Genomic DNA, 17,416 nt, shown 5'->3' with positions numbered 1-17,416 from the left:
AGCGGACGAGTACAGTGCTGTGGGGATGGGAAGGGAGAGGTGGAGGAGCAGAGGGAAAAGGGGAAAAAAAGGGTTTAGCTGCGGAGAGGTAAAGGGGGGATGGCAGAGGGAGTAGAGGGAGAAGAGGAGCTCAGTCTGGAAAGGCCTCTTGGAGGAGGTGAGTTTTAAGTAGGGTTTTGAAGAGGGAAAGAGAATCAGTTTGGCGGAGGTGAGGAGGGAGGACGTTCCAGGACCACGGGAGGACGTGACCCGGGGGTCGACGGCGGGATAGGAGAGACCGAGGGACGGTGAGGAGGTGGGCGGCGGAGGAGCGGAGCGTGCGGGGTGGGTGGTAGAAAGAGAGAAGGGAGGAGAGGTAGGAAGGAAGGTTCTAATCCTGACTCTGCCACTTGTCTGCTGTGTAAACTTGGGCAAACCACTTCACTTCTCTGGGCCTCAGTTACCTCATCTGGAAAATGGGGATGAGGACTGCAAGCCCCATGTGGGACAACCTGATGACCTGGTATCTACTCCAGCGCTTAGAACAGTGCTTGGCACATAGTAAGCACTTAACAAAGACCAGGGACAAGACTTGGGACAGGGACTGGGTCCAACCCGGTGATTTTGTATCTACCCCAGTGTTTAGTACAGTGTCTAACACATAGTAAGCACTTAAATACCATAATTACTATTTCTAGACTATAAAGTCTGGTGTGGGCAGGGATTGTCTCTCTTCGTTGCTGAATTGTACTTTCTAAGCGCTTAGTACAGTCCTCTGCACACAGTAAGTGCTCAATAAATCCGATGGAATGAAGGGTTACTAGAGAAGCATAATGGCGTAGTGGCTAGAGCACCGGCCTAGGAGTCAGAAAGTCATGGGTTCTAATCCTGCCTCTGCCACTTGTTGGCTGTGTGACCTTGAGGAAGTCGCTTCCCTTTTCTGAGCCTCAGTTACTTCGTCTGTAAAATGGAGTTGCGGGGGAGACTGTGAGCCCTTAATAAATAGCTTAGTCAACACTTAATAAATACCAACATTATTATTTATTATTATTACTCTGTGCCAAGCACTCTTCTAAGCGCGGGGGTAGATGCAAAGTCATCAGGTTGTCGCATGTGAGGCTCACAGTCTTCATCCCCATTTGACAGATGAGCTCAATGAGGCACTGAGACATGGCTCAGTGGAAAGAGCACGGGCTTTGGAGTCAGAGGTCATGGGTTCAAATCCCCGCTCGGCCACTTGTCAGCTGTGTGACTTTGGGCAAGTCATTTTACTTCTCGGTGCCTCAGTTCCCTCATCTGTAAAATGGGGATGAAGACTGTGAGCCCCACGTAGGACAACCTGATTCCCCCGTGTCTACCCCAGCGCTTAGAACAGTGCTCGGCACATAGTAAGCGCTTAACAAATACCAACATTATTATTAAGTGACTTGCCCAAAATCACACAGCTGACAGGTGGCGGAGCCGCAATTAGAACCCATGACTTTCTGACTCCCAGGCCCGTGCTCTATCCACTATGCCAGGTTGCTTTAATGATATTAATAATAATAATAATAATAATGATAATAATAATGATGGCATTTGTTGAGCGCTCACTATGTGCTATGTGCTCACTGTTCTAAGCGCTGGGGGGGGCGGATACAAGGTGATCAGGTTGTCCCACGTGGGGCTCACAGTTTTCATCCCCATTTTCCAGATGAGGTCACTGAGGCACAGAGAAGTGAAGCGACTGGCCCACAGTCACACAGCTGACGAGTGGCAGAGGCAGAATTAGAACCCACGACCTCCAACTCCCAAACCCGGGCTCTTTCCACTGAGCCACGCTGCTGAGGGAGACAAGGGATGACGTCAGCGCTGGGCGGGGCTTGGTGGTAGAGTGGGCGGGGACTGGTGGTGGGCGTGACGTCATCAATGGGCGGGGCTTGCAGCTCGAGGATTGGCGGGTGAAATGGGCGGGGCTTGGGGTGGGCGGGGCTTGAGGAATGGAGATTGGCGGGCGGGGTGGGTGGGGGGCTCGGAGGTGGGCGGGGCCCTGCATCGGAAGTGGGCGGAGTCTGGGCGGAGCTTGAGGAATGAGGAAAGGGGATTGGCCGGTGGGGAGTGGGCGGAGCTTGGGGGTGGGCGTGACGCCGGAGGTGGGCGGAGCTTGAGGAATGAGGAAAGGGGGTTGGCCGGTGGGGAGTGGGCGGAGCTTGGGGGTGGGCATGACGCCGGCGGTGGGCGGAGCTTGAGGAATGAGGAAAGGGGGTTGGCCGGTGGGGAGTGGGCGGAGTTTTGCGGTGGGCATGACGCCAGAAGTGGGCGGAGCTTGGGGAATGGGGAAAGGGGATTGGCCGGTGGGGAGTGGGCGGAGCTTGGGGGTGGGCATGACGTTGGCGGTGGGCGGGGTTTGAGGAATGAGGAAAAGGGATTGGCCGGTGGGTGGCGGGGGCGTGACGTCATGCGGTCAGGTGACTGAGCGAGCGAGCGGGCGGGCGGGCGGGGGTCCGGCGGCCGGCTGGGCTCGGCCTGGGTGTCGGCTGTGCCCGAGCGGAGCCGAGCGGAGCCGAGCCGAGCCGCCCGGCGGGTCCGGCCTGTGCGCGATGCGGCCTGGCCCGGAGGAGGGTGCGGACAGCACCCCGCTGCTGCAGGAGCGGGACCCCGCCGGACCCGGTAAGCACACGGGGGCCCAGCGGGAGCAGCCGGGCGGGAATCTGCCGGCCCCTTCTTGGGCAGGGATGGTCTCTCTTTGCTGCTGAACTCTACTTTGCAAGCGCTTACTACAGTGCTCTGCACGCAGTAGGCGCTCCGTAAGAAGGAATCTGGCAGCCCCTTGTTGGGCGGGGATGGTCTCTCTTTGTTGCGGAATTGTACTTTGCAAGCGCTCAGTACAGTGCTCCGCACGCTGTAGGTGCTCAATAGAGATGAATCTGACAGCCTCTCGTTGGGCAGGGATGGTCTCTCTTTGTTGCTAAATTGTACTTTGCAAGCGCTCAGTACAGTGCTCTGCACGCTGTAGTTGTTTAATAAAGACGAATCTGCTAGCCCCTTGTTGGGCAGATATGGTCTCTCTTTGCTGCTGAGCTATACTTTGCCACCGCTTAGTACAGTGTCCTGCACGTAGTAGGCGCTCAGTAAGGACGGATCTGGCAGCCCCTTGTCGGGCGGCGATGGTCGCTTTGTTGCTGAATTGTACTTTGCAAGCGTTTACTACAGTAATCTGCACGCAGTAGGCGCTCAGTAAAGAATCTGGCAGCCCCCTGTTGGGCAGGGTTGGTCTCTCTTTGCTGCTGAACTCTACTTTGCAAGCGCTTACTACAGTGCTCCGCACGCAGTAGGCGCTCATAAGGACGAATCTGGCAGCCCCTTGTTGGGGAGGGATGGTCTCTGTTGCCGAATTGTACTTTCCAAGCGCTCAGTACAGTACCCTATGTCTACCCCAGCGCTTAGAACAGTGCTCTGCACATAGTAAGCGCTTAACAAATACCAACATTATTAACATTATTATTATTATTGTTACCCTGCACACAGTAGGCGCTCAAAGACGAATCTGCCAACCCCATGTTGTGCAGGGATTCCCTCTCTTTGTTGCAGAATTGTACTTTGCAAGCGCTTAGTACAGTGCTCTGCACACAGTAGGCGCTCAGTAAAGACGAATCTGGCAGCCCCTTGTTGGGCAGGGGTGGTCTTTGCTGCTGAACTGTACTTTGCATGCGCTTACTACACTGCCGTGTACGCAGTAGACGCTCAGTAATTACGAATCTGGCAGCCCCTTGGGATGGTCTCTGTTGCTGAATTAGCCTTTCCAAGCGCTTAGTACAGTGCTCTGCACACAGTAAACGCTCAGTACGTACGATTGAATGACTGAATGCTCCCAGGGCTTGGGGTGGGGCGGCAGAGGGCCGCGGAGCACGTCGGGGAGGGGAGAGGGGTGCTCAGTACAGTACTCTGCACATCCTAAGCGCTCAGTAAATACCATCGATGACTGTTTGGCCTCCTCCCTCCGAGCCGCGCCGGTAGTTGTCTTAGACAGCGTCCGGGCCCCGCCCAGAGAGGGCCCCTCCCCCAAAGCCGGGCTCTGACCCCGGCCCTGCCACTTGTCAGCTGTGTGACCTTGGGCAAGTCACTTTGCTTCTCTGGGCCTCAGTGGGCATGGGCATGAAATGGGCATGAAGACTAGGCGCTTAACAAATACCATCACTGTTATTATTATTAAATGGTGGAGCAAAAGCCCCCTCCGGCTGCGGCTGCCCAGCCCCGCCGCCCCCCAGAGGTGGGAGTTAACAGCCCCCAAGTCCTGAATTGGACTTTCCGAGCGCTTAGTACAGCGCTCTGCACATAGTAAGTGCTCAAATAATATGAATGTAACCATCCTCCCTTTTTTTAATGGGTACTTCTTAATAATAGTGGTATTTCTTGAGTGCTTACTATGATGTACTAGGCACTGTACTAAGCGCTGGTGTGGATACAAGCAGATAGGGTTAGACACAGTCCCTGTCCCACATGGGGCTCACGGCCTCAATCCCCATTTTACAGATGAGGGAACTGAGGCACAGAGAAGTGCCCAAGGTCACACAGCAGACAAGTGGTGGAGCTGGGATTAGAACCCATGACCTTCTGGCTCCTAGGCCTGCACTCTATCCTCTACCCCATGCTGCTGCTTCTAGCGCTCATCATGTTCCAGGCACTGTACTAAGCGCTCGGGGTAGATACAGGATAATCAGGTTGGACACAGTCCGTGTCCCACGTGGGACCCACAGTCTTTATCCCCATTTTACAAATGAGATGATCGAGGCACAGAGAAATGAAGTGACTTTCCCAAGGTCGCAGAGCCAGGATTAGAACCCTGGTCCTAGGGAAGCAGCGTGGCTTAGTGGAAAGAGCACGGAGTCAGAGGACCCAGGTTCTAATCCCCACTCAGCTAATTGCTTGCCGTGTGACCTTGGGCTAGTCACTTAACTTCTTGGCACCTCAGTTTCCTCAACTGTAAAATGGGGATTAAACGCCTGTTCTCCCTCCTACTTAGACTGTGAGCCTCATTAGGGACAGGGACGCTATCCAACCTCCTCAACACTGTACCCACCCCAGTGCTTAAAACAGTGTTTGACACGTAGTAAGCGTTTAACAAACACCACTAAAGAAAGGAGGGTCCTCTGAGTCGCGGACCTGCGCTCTTTCTACTGGGCCACGCTGCTTCGCCTCTCTGCTAGGCAGTTTTTTCTCCAAGGAAAAGCCAGGTGTTTTGTACTTGCAGTACCCTGGGCCGGGAGAACAACTATTTACAATTAACATTTGGCTCTGCATCCTTAAGCGGGGCCAATCATTCAACCTGTACTATTTATTGAGCACAGGCCCGGAAGGAGACTGGACAATTCCTGTTCTTTGGCGTAGTTGATGGTTATGTGGAAGCTGACTAGATCACGATACTAGAAGAAGAGAATACTAGAGAAGAGAAGAGATACTAGAGAAGCAGCGTGGCTCACTGGAAAGAGCACGGGCTTTGGAGTCAGAGGTCATGGGTTCGAACCCCGGCTCTACCACTTGTCAGCTGTGTGACTTTGGGCAAGTCACTTAACTTCTCTGTGCCTCAGTTACCTCATCTGTAAAATGGGGGATTAAGACTGTGAGCCCCACGTGGGACAACCTGATTCCCCTGTGTCTACCCCAGCGCTTAGAACAGTGCTCGGCACATAGTAAGCGCTTAACAAATACCAACATTATTTGAGAAGCAGCGTGGCTCACTGGAAAGAGCACGGGCTTTGGAGTCAGAGGTCATGGGTTCGAACCCCGGCTCTACCACTTGTCAGCTGTGTGACTTTGGGCAAGTCACTTAACTTCTCGGTGCCTCAGTTACCTCATCTGTAAAATGGGGATTAAGACTGTGAGCCCCACGTGGGACAACCTGATTCCCCTGTGTCTACCCCAGCGCTTAGAACAGTGCTCGGCACATAGTAAGCGCTTAACAAATACCAACATTATTATTAAATACCAACATTATTACTAAAGGGCAACAAAGTAGAGCAAAAGATCCTGCTACAAAAAGGAATAGGAAATCCCTGAACGGTTTGATGATGAGAAAATGGTTTATTTACTGTTAGCTACAGCTGTATTGGGGCCACTTGTATTTTCCGTGCCTAAGGTCTTCACACCTGCAAACTATTGATTGCAGGTTACCTCGATTCATACTTTGAAACTCTTTGTGGATATATGGAAGTAAAACGTTTTGTCTTCCCCTGTAAGAAATTCTACCTAACTTCCATAGATAGGTTGAAATATGTGGCCTTATTTTTTGCACATTGGCCCTGTGAACGCACCTAAGGAGTAAATCACCAAATGGAGATTTCTAAGGCGTCTAAGAGTAAACTTGTTGTGAGGGCAGGGAACGTGCCTATCAACTCTGTACCTTCCCAAGCGCTTAGAATAATGCTCTGCTCACAGTAAGTGCTCAGCAAATACGACAGATGGATTGACCTCCAAATAATAGTACCAAAAGCAAATAACTTCAGCAGGGAAATATAATTTTGGATTTTCTGTTCGTCTTTCAAACAACTCTCATATTAGCAGGAAATATCTTTCGTTTCCTCAGGTTATTTGGTGGGGCGGGGGATAAATCATCAAATTATCGATGATTCCTTTAACCAGAACTACGTGAATATCCAGGGGGTTTCAGGAGTCTCTTTAGACTCAGAGGGTCTGGAATCTATTCCTATGGCATTTATACTCACAAGTATCTTTTAAAGCTATTAGAACTTGCATGTCACATACATCAGATTTTTTCGTGCTGATCTCCCACACTTTGCTCCTCACCGACCCTTTGCCCACATCCTCCCTCTGGTCTGGGAACTTCCTCCCCCTTTATATTTGACCATTACTCTCCCCATCTTAAAGCCCTACTAAAATCACATCTCCTCCAAGAGGCCTTCCCTGACTAGCCCTCATCTCCCCTATTTGCCCGCTTTTTAAAAATGGTATTTGAGCATTATGTGCCAGGCACTGTACGAAACGCTGATACAAGCTAATCATGTTGGACAAAGTCCATGTCCCACATGGGGCTCTCATGAGGTAACTGAGTCACAGAAAAATTGTGACATGTCTGTGGTCACCCAGCAGACAAGTGGCCGAACTGGGATTAGAACAGGTCTTGCTGACTCCCAGGCCCGTGCTCTACCCACTAGGCCATGTCGCTTCTCCCTTCTGCATCACCTGTGCGCTTGGCTGTGTACCCCTTCAACACTTGTTATTCACCCCAGCCTTACAGCTTTTATGTATATAGCCTTAAATTCTCCCATTTCCCATATTTCATTTATTTTGTTGCCTCTCTCTCTCTCTCTGTAAACGCCTTGTGATCAGGGATCACGTCTACCAACTCTGTTCGATTATTCCCTCCCACGTGGTTAGTATAGTGCTCGGCACACAGTAAAACTTAATAAATGCCCCGGACTGAGAGGTGCTAATCTTTAGGAAATGTATGCATTTGTATGAACCAAAGGAGTGTTAATATTTCATAAAACTGAAAGCTCTCTGTCAAGGTCACCTTGAAATTGGCCAGCACTCCATCAGCCTGGTCATAGATCGACCGGCACAAAAGGAGAAGACCTTCCCGGCTTGGCCACCGAGGCAGGGAGCTGTTGCTCAACCTGAGAGTAGCCAGGTTGACAGGAGAGGCAGCTTTTCCATTGAGATACCTCAGGATCTCTACTCCCGAGCCGCTTGTCGAGGAAGAGGAAGGAAGGAAGTGGTGAATGAAGGAAGGTGTGAGACATTTTGCGTAGTGCCCTTCACATAGTCAATGCTCAAAAATGCAATTGACTCTTCGCCTGGCTGAAAGAGTGGGATAGGAGTAGCCTGGGAAGAAGGGCGGTAGGGAAGGAAGTGACTTGGGAAGTGGGGCTGAGGATCCTGAAGAAAGAGAGTGATGGGAGGTCCGAGGAGAGAGAGAGACCGAGACCCACCGTATGTGTGGGAAAAGACCAGGGAGAATGACCAATCAATTAATCAATCCTATTTATTGAGCACTTACTGTTACTAAGCGCTTGGGAGAGTAGAATATAACAGTCGGTAGACACATTCCTTGCTCACAGTAGGCTTCCAAGAAACAGAGGTGAGACAAAATGGGAAAGACAAGAAACAGAGAAGAGAAAGAATGCAGCCAAGAGGACAGACTGTCAAACATTGAAAGGAAAACGACGATGACGGTATTTGTTAAGGTCGTACTGAGTGCCAGGCACTGTACTAAGATCGGACACTCGGGACCAAAGAACTAAAGGATTAGGGCCAGAGGAGCAAAATACACAGAAGAGGAGGAGGAGGATGATAGAGACAAGAGTTCGGGGGAGGAAAAAATCAGAGTAATGAAAGAAAAGAAGAAAAGTATAGTATGAATTTGATTTGGGTAAAAAATGTTTCTCTCAAGTTTTAGAATTAAACTAAACAGTTGAGGCTTTTATCTAGAGTATGTGCTGACTTTTGTTGTTTCAGTAATAATGCTAATGCATCGTGGACTATCCTAAATCTCTACATTGTACAATAATTCACTTTTGCCTCATTTCAGGACTGTTGTTCCTAAAAGCTTTATATTTAACTTCTTATTCTTCCCAATCTTTTGCGAAATCATTTTTCCCCCAGTCGATTTGTATGTAACAAAGGGTGAAGAAGAAAACCGGTGAAATAGACATTCTTTCTCTAGAGACCATATCGTTCAGTAGCCAATGGGAGTAGCAAAAGGTAACCCAATCTATAGCACTGTTTCTGAACAATAGAGTGATTTGGGGGGAAGATTTTCCAGTTTCTTTGCTTTTCCTCTTCCTCTCTGTCAGTATCAGAGTTTAGACGGTTTCATTCTTATAAACTATATTACCAGTGTGGGCGGATGAAATAAAAGTAGCAGAAACTCAATTAAATGTTATTAACAGTTATGAAGTTTAGTCAAGTAGGAAGCGGTGTGGGGACGTGTGGGACTAGAGGGATTTGTCAGTTTCACATCCCAGCATTACTCTGGTCCCCTAACAGATCAATAACAGCTCTACAGGGAAACAGTGGGGCCCGAAGAGGAGCCCGGGAGCGCAAATGGATTCTTATCCCAGCTCTGTCGCTTGTCTGCTGTGTGACCTTGATCAAATCCCTTAACTTCTCTATGCCCCAGTTACCTCATCTCTAAAATGGGGATTACAACTGTGGGACAGTGACTGTATCCAACGTGATTATCCTTTATTTACCCCAATGCTTGGTACCCAAATCTACATTTCCAGCCCTGATCTCTCTCCCTCTCTGCAGTCTCGCACCTCCTCCTGACTTCAAGACATCTCTACTTGGATGTCCTCTTGTCTCCTCAAGCTTAACATGTCCAAAACAGAACATATCTTCTCTTATCTTCATATCTTCTTATCTTCCCACCCAAATCCTGTCCTCCTCCTGACTTTCTCATCACTGTAGACGACACCACCGTGCTTCTGAAATCCATCCTTTCCTCTCCATCCAAACTGCTACCACTTTGATGCTGTCACTCATCATATCCCGCCTGGATGGGGAAGCAACGAGGCTCAGCGGAAAGAGCCCGGGCTTGGGAGTCAGAGGTCATGGGTTCGACTCCCGGCTCTGCCACTTGTCAGCTGTGTGACTGTGGGCAAGTCACTTCACTTCCCTGTGCCTCAGTTACCTCATCTGTAAAATGGGGATTAACTGTGAGCCTCACGTGGGACGACCTGATTACCTTGTATCTCCCCCAGCGCTTAGAACAGTGCTCTGCGCATAGTAAGCGCTTAACAGATACCAACATCATTATTACTGCATCAGCCTCCTTGCTGATTTCCCAGCCTCCTGCTCTCCCCACTCCAGTCCATACTTCACTCTGCTGCCCGGCTCATTTTTCTACAAAAATGTTCGGGACCTGTCTCCCCACTCCTCCCAAAACTCTGGTGGTTGTCCATCCACCTCTGCGGTCCATCACCTTGCCCCCGCCTACCTCACCTTGCTACTCTCCTACTACCATCCAGCCCGCCCGCTCCGCTCCTCTAATGCTTACCTTCTCACTGTGCCTCCATCTCATCTATCTCACTGCCGATCCCTCACCCACATCCTCCCTCTGGCTTGGATCGCTCTCCCTCCTCAAATCCGAAAGACAACTACTCTCCCCTCCTTCAAAGCCTTATTGAAGGCACACCTCTTCCAAGAGGCCTTCCCTGACTAAGCCCCCCCTTTCTTCTTCTCCCACTCCCTTCTGCACCGCCCTGACTTGCTCCCTTTGTTCTCCCCCCCCCCAGCCCCACAGCCCTTAGAACAGTGCTCTACACATAGTAAGCGCTTAAATACCAACATTATTATTATATCTGTAATGTATTTCTATTAATAGCCGTATCATCCCCCCACCCCCCACAAGACTGTAAGCTCATTGTGGGCAGGGAATGTGTCTGTTAATTGTTGAATTGTACTCTCCCAAGCGCTTAGTACAGTGCTCTGCACACAGTAGGCATTCAGTAAATACAATGGAATGAAGTGCTAAAAGAATATCAGTAACAAGTGAGCAGATAGCACAGAGCGAGATGGGTGATGGATAGGCATGATGGTGGTTAATAGTGCAGGAAGTTTTTCACTGAGTCAATAATCATTTTAGCAACTCATGTGGTGCATAGAGTGCAAATATTTATTCTTTCACACCTGAATGATATGTTGTTTTCATTTCAGAATTAAAGAGAAGCAGGGAAGGTCTGTTCTGTAAGTGTCTGGATAAGAGAAGCAGTGTGGGTCAGTGGAAAGAGCAAGGGCTTGGGAGTCAGGGGTCATGAATTCGAATTCCGGCTCTGCCACTTGTCAACTGTGTGACTGTGGGCAAGTCACTTAACTTCTCCGTGCCTCAGTTACCTCATCTGTAAAATGGGGATTAAGACTGTGAGCCTCACATGGGGCAACCTGATGATCCTGTATCTACCCTAGTGCTTACAACAGTGCTCTGCACATAGTAAGTGCCTAACAAATGCCAACATTATTATTATTATTATTATTATTAAAGTCTCTCTTGAACCAGCCCGGTTCCGCTACAGGCCTGCGGAGCAGCACAACCTGACTCCCCCTCTTGATTTTTGTAACTCTGAGAGGTAGGCTTTCTTCCTGCCCCGATCCCAACTCCTGCCACAGGACCGGGTTTGCAAATGGTCAAGGAGCTCTGGGATGCACAGATGATATTCTCCCCGCTACGTACTGGGGACTCTGTGCTCCGGAAGGTCTCAGAGTTCCCTGGGGCTTGCTAGATCACTCTTAGCTCTGGGCAGGGGAAGAGGGCAACTTCCAAACACCTCACACGCCTTTGTTAAAAGCGAGGCGATGCCAGGAGGTAAGATTGGCAGCAGTAAAGACGGCTTCCCTGCCTTCCCTGAGACTGACAGGAGCTTCTTTTGGAGGTGGTCAAGGAGGAAGAAACCTTTCCTCTCGCCTTTCATTTTGCACCTCTTCCCCTGCGTTGCTTTTTCTTCTCTCCTGTGACTCTCTTCTCTGCTTCTTCTCACCCTTTCTTCTTTCCTTCCCCACATTCTTCTTTCCTCTCACTCCTCTACCTTTCTCCTGGGGATGAGTCAGGAATGGAGAGGTGGCCCCACTTTCTCACTTGTGGTTCTGGTGCAATTCCCACCCACCAACCTAAGGCTGACTCACCCAGCAAACACCCCTATACAGTGCTTACTAGTTGATCCTTAAGGAATACTTTTGATTGAAATAGCTGGGTTTACAAGTCGCAATTTCCCAGTGCCATTGGTGGGGTTTTTTTTCCCCTCCCAGGTTTAGAAAGGTTTAAGGCAACCTGTTATGTTTGCCTTTCCACCTCTATTTGCCATGGCGGGTAAGCACTTGAGGAAGCATCACAGACTCTTAGCAAATACCTTGAAAAGTTAGAGGCTGTTTTTAATGCTCTGTGTAACTGAAGTTAGCAGTAGCCAGGTCTTGTGATGCAATAATGACAATAAAAATGGCTGCTAAGGACATTTTTGAAGATAACTGATGGACCAATTTCATTCCATTAACCTCATTAAAGTTTTTCTTCCATTATGTTCTAGGTAAATGTCAATGGTATTTATTGGGCACTTACTGAGTGCAGAGCACTGTACTAAGCACTTGGGAGAGAACAATACAATAGAGTCAGTAGACACATTCCCTGCTCACAAGGAGCTTACAGCCACAGAGGGAGTAAATATACATTAATAAATAAGCTTCTAGGACAGAACCCCTGCCGAGAAGCCTGAAAACCCAAATTTGGACACCAAAGAGGTTACTGAATTAAAGGAAATTGTGAATGGTAATTCAGTGAATGACGAGGAAAACCTTAACAGTTGTTGATAATAGAAGTGCAGGGGAAGAGCATCTTTCTGGAAAGGCGAATCTTGCGAAATGCAGTTAAGCAAAACAAGGACATAATTGATCGTACCAGTAGCCAAGTGTCATATTTGTTAAAAAAAAAAAATATGTATGCGATTATAATTTACCACCTAAAGCATAAATCAACAAAGTAGAAAATCAGTGTAGCTGCAGAGATGTTAACGTAGTATACTTTAAGTTCACTGTAATATCTTGCCCATTCAGGTATTTCAAAAGATTCTCTTATGAAACATTTTAAAAGCTTTATCATAGTTTTATTATTGTTTAACATGGGTAGTAACGTTCCATTTTCCATGTTCTAAAATAAAATTTCTACAATAATATAAATTCTAGTATTTATTACAAGGTTACAATGTGTGAATCACTATATCGAGTTCTGGGAAAGAATACAGAGGTGGGATTTAGAGTCTCTGATCTCAAAGGGACGGTCACTGGACACATAAGGAGTGCTGAAACAAAACACTAAAACAGCTGGAAAAACAAGGTCAAATGCACAGAATAGAAACAAAACTCAGTAGGGTACTGTGGCCAAGAGCAAAATTTCAGGTTCCTCGTGTCTGAGTCCAAGGCATTCCTGTACCCCAGCAACCGCCAGTCTTCCCAAGGTTTTGAATAGGTGAATCAACTACTAAATCACAATTCCTATAGATGCCTCCTACTTAGACTGTGAGCCTCTTGTGGGACAGGGACTGTGTCTGATCTGATGAACTTATGTCTTCCCCCGCATGTCGGACAGTGCTTGATACGTGGGACAGTGCTTGATACGTCGTAAGCGCTTTACAAATGCCCATAATAGCCTTCACTTTGTTCTTGCTTTAAATTACAAAAGAAACAACCCTACAGATATGCACCCTTGTTGAAAATTTGAAATACTTAAGGGTAAATTGATTGGTTCCGATCATTGGAATGAAATCACCGGCAGTGTAAACCATAAATTCATTACCTAGGTCTCAGAAGTCATAGTAGATTTTTTTTAAATAAAGAACTTCCATTTTATATTTCCCCAAATAAGATTATTTTTGATGCTTTGCCTATGCTAATGTCTAATTATTTATGCTAATGCCTAATTATTTCCTTTTCCCTCTTTTTATTTCAGTTCCTGTGTGTTGCTCCACTCGCTACAATTTAGCAGTATTAGCCTTCTTTGGATTCTTCCTTCTCTATGCACTGCGAGTGAATCTGAGCGTTGCTTTAGTGGACATGGTGGAATCAAACACAAGTTTACCAACAAATACAACTTCCAAGGTGTGCCCTGATCATTCTGCTCCCCTAGATGTTGCTCGTAGTGGAAAGGTATGATTTTTTAAAAATATGTAGCTTTGCAATTGAGTTTTCAAATGGCCAGTGTATGATTTCTGTAATTCAAAAAAGTGGGCTTTTCTGAGCATGCTTTTTGTGCTCCTCAGGGAGGGTCAGATCTACCATTGGAAGACAGCCCCAGTCAATCAATCATATTTGCTGAGTGCTTATTGCGTGCAGAGCACTGTCACCACCTACCCTTGGCCAATGTCCTACCTCTGGCCTGGAACACTCTCCCTCCTCAAATCTGCCAAACCATCCCTCTCCCTCTCTCCCTTCAAAGCCCTCCTGAAGACTCACCTCCTCCCAGAGGCCTTCCCAGACTGAACCGCTTTCTCCTCAGCTCCCTCTCCCTTCCGTATCACCTCGACTCACTCCCTTTGCTCTTCCACCCTCTCCCCACAACATTTATGTATATAATTCTATTTATACTGATGCCTGTTTACTTGTTTTGATGTCTCTCTCCTCCTCTGTAGACTGTAAGCCCATTGTGGACAGGGATTGTCTCTATTGTTGTATTGTGTTTTCCAAGCGCTTAGAACAGTGCTCTGCACACAGTAAGCGCTCAATAAATACGACTGAATGAATGAATAGAGGTGGGCGGTTTTGTAGATGGTTGGAAACGAAGTCAGGAGCTACTTTGGCTCATGTGTCCTTCCTTCCCCCATTCCTCACATTCCCAAGTCACAGGGACGGAAAGGATTTAGGGGAGTTTACCATCAGGGAGTAGGGCAGAATGTGTTCCCCTGCCACCTGGGGCTATTTTAAGCATTTATGAATAGAGCGCAGCACCTTCTGAATGAAGAGCCTAGTTGTCCTAATATTATAATAATAATGATTATTACGCTATTCGTGAAAAGCAGGTGCCAAACACTGTACCTGGCGCTCTACAAGATCCTAGGGCAGATACAAGCTCATCAAGTCCAAAGTGGGGCTCACAGACAACGTAGGAGGAAGAACAGGTATTGAATCCCCATTTTGCAGATGAGCGAACCGAGGTACAGAGAAGTGAAGCGATTTGCCCAAGATCACACAGCAGGTACGTGGCCGAGTCTGGATTAGAACCCAGGTCCTCTGACTCCCAGGCCCGTGGTCTTTCCACTTGGCAGATGTCATACTTTTAAAGAAGCAGCATGGCTCAGTGGAAAGAGCACGGGCTTGGGAGTAAGAGGTCATGGGTTCAAATCCCGGCTCTGCCACTTCTCAGCTCTGTGACTGTGGTCAAGTCACTTAACTTCTCTGTGCCTCAGTTCCCTCATCTGTAAAATGGGGATTAAGACTGTGAGCCTCATGTGGGACAACCTGATTACCCTGCATCTACCCCAGTGCTTAGAACAGTGCTCTGCACATAGTAAGCGCTTAACAAATACCAACATTATTATTACTATTAAAGCAATCACCGTTCCTTGGACGCTTACCGTAAAGCATTTTATGTAATGACTTCCTCCCTGAGGTTTTTGCTTTCAGTTCTCTTCGCAAGATAAATATTCCCCAGAGATGTTAGGAACCAGCATTCCTAGAGCTATTACATTCACCACAAAGTTTTCATTTCTTGACTGTAGCATATCAGACTGAAACTGTGGGCCCAGGGCATTTCATAGGGCCAGGGGAGAGGCAGGCGGGGTGTCGTAATGAAATGACAGAACGTTAAGAATTGAAGAATCTATAGACCTTATTACTTTCTTTTAGGGAAAGAAATACCCGTGGGATGCAGAAACTCAAGGATGGATTCTCGGCTCTTTCTTCTACGGTTACATCATCACTCAGATCCCTGGTGGATACGTTGCCGGTAGAGTGGGTGGGAAGCTGTTACTGGGATTTGGCATTCTTGGCACGGCTGTTTTCACCTTGTTTACTCCCCTCGCTGCAGATTTAGGGGTTGGTTTCCTCATTGCAGTCAGAGCATTGGAAGGCCTGGGAGAGGTGATGTATTTCTCTTTACGTATTCCTTTCCTCCTTGCCCTCTTTATGTGCACGCTCTTAAAAATAGAAAATAAAATAAATGGAAAAGGCTCAGTGTGGAAAAGGAAGGGCTGGACTGGGAATCAAATATCAGAGAGGGGTACCCTGAAAACTAGAGGCTTATCCTCGTAGCCTATATCAGTACAAATTTTCACCATGGGAATAAATAGAGATAGGTCAGTGGCCTCCAAACTTTGTAGTTAGAGGCAGCAACACTGTATTGCTGAAATTGGAGATTAAAGTTAATGATTAATGTTTATTTAGCATTTCACTGATGCATTTTAGTCATTTTCGTTGTTAAAGTAAGTCTCGAACAGCCGCCTGTCTTTCCAACAGTTAAAAAAAAAAAAAAAACTTGTATTTGATCATTCGTGGTAGAATTCCAATTTTTCTCATGAATTATTCATTCAATCAATTGTATTGATTGAGTGCTTACTGTGTGCAGAGCATTGTACTAAGTGCTTGGGAGAGTACAGTACAACAAAAAACAGACACTGAACTGTAGCACTGAATTACGGTAAACGGAACACTGAATGCAGTAAAATGCTCCATAAAATTCTCAGATCTTGTCTATGAGACCCTTGCTTATTAGGGTCTCATAGAGCCTTTCATCCAAAAGGTTCATGGCATAAGTTCACTGAGCTTTTAAACAATGAACATTTTAAAGCAAAGTTAGCAATGAAGAGAATAAGTGGTAGAATAAGAAGCGATGTGCAAAAAAAAAGATTGCTTCTTTCGCTTACTGATCTCTTACTCTAGCTTTTCTAAGCAAAGATTTGTGATCTTTATATTCTAAAATATTGATAGCAAGAACAGCGCTTAACTAAAACTTCTGCTCACACATGCAAGTTTCTGACCAGGCAGCATCCAGCAGCAGAAAGCAGGGGAGAGAACAACAGTGGGATCATTTGAGAAGGGAGCAACTGAAAGGCTGGAGAGAGCTGATTGTAGAAAGTCTGGGCCTCCCCCACCCAGCTGTCCTCCCCCACTTCATTTAAGCTCCTCTGTGTAGGCCATAGCTGCAAGCAGAGCTTTCCCTGACCTTCACTGCAAGCGTATTCATTGTGAGAGGTACCAAAAACAAAGGAAAAAAAAACCCTCCTCTCTAATTCCTAAACCCTTTTTCCAAATATGGTATTACTAATTTTTGCCAATGACTGAAGACGTGGTTTGCATTGTAAAATTTATCAGTGAGCCTACTTGCTCCACCAGTATTTCTCTTTTTCATTTCTTTTAACTTTGTGCTTCTTCAGCAGTTTTTTTTCCCTCAATCCTCTTCCTTTCTGTTGGGTTATACAGTATGGAGGCCCCATATTCATCTCTACCCTCTCTTCTGAATAAGCCTAAGAAAAACTTCCCCTTCTTTTCAAATTCACGATAATTTTCTTTTCTCATTGTATGTGTTATGAGGAAAGGGTCTTTCAACCCTTACCTACACAACTTTAGCTTTTGAGGTGCTTTTGTTTGTTTGTTTTTTCTCTCAGTCCATTCAGCCTTTTTAGTTCTCTCCAATCTTTCCTCCTACATAAGACTATAAGGTATGTCATTCCTGGATCCAGTGAGTGGTACGTCTAGCTCAGTATTCTGTCTGTAAGAGTGGCGACAAGATATTAGGAGGGAAATGTATGATGTTCGCCCTCCTTTGCATCCATCCTAATGCTTAACAGTTGTACCATCAAACAACCCTGAGAAGCAGAAGGATCTGGATTCTTATCCCAATTCTGCCACTTGTCTGATGTGTGACCTTGGACAAGGCACTTAACTTTTCTGAGCTTCAATTACCTCATCTGTAATTATAATCATCTGTATTATATCTGTAAGACCCTCTGGGTCAGGGACT

At 47.1% G+C, this 17,416-nt stretch overlaps 1 protein-coding gene across 2 annotated transcripts in view; it reads left to right on the top strand.

Annotated features, from left to right (window-relative positions):
• Positions 1-2,492: 2,492 nt before the first annotated feature.
• SLC17A5 (solute carrier family 17 member 5) overlaps positions 2,493-17,416 on the top strand; it is a 52,446-nt gene continuing 37,522 nt past the window's right edge. The window contains exons 1-3 of one of the 2 annotated variants that reach the window (XM_029065079.2): positions 2,495-2,628; positions 13,412-13,608; positions 15,304-15,537. In XM_029065079.2, coding sequence (XP_028920912.1) covers positions 2,559-2,628; positions 13,412-13,608; positions 15,304-15,537 — 501 coding nt within the window. In that variant the 5' untranslated portion in view covers positions 2,495-2,558. Of the gene's footprint in view, positions 2,629-13,411; positions 13,609-15,303; positions 15,538-17,416 lie in introns of both variants that reach the window. The other variant, XM_029065089.2, reaches the window with a different exon arrangement.

Source organism: Ornithorhynchus anatinus, chromosome 1 (genome assembly GCF_004115215.2).
Source record: "Ornithorhynchus anatinus isolate Pmale09 chromosome 1, mOrnAna1.pri.v4, whole genome shotgun sequence".
In the NCBI taxonomy this organism is placed as follows: Eukaryota; Metazoa; Chordata; class Mammalia; order Monotremata; family Ornithorhynchidae; genus Ornithorhynchus; species Ornithorhynchus anatinus.
Note: the sequence above shows the minus strand (reverse complement) of the source record. Positions and strands in the feature narration are given on the sequence as shown.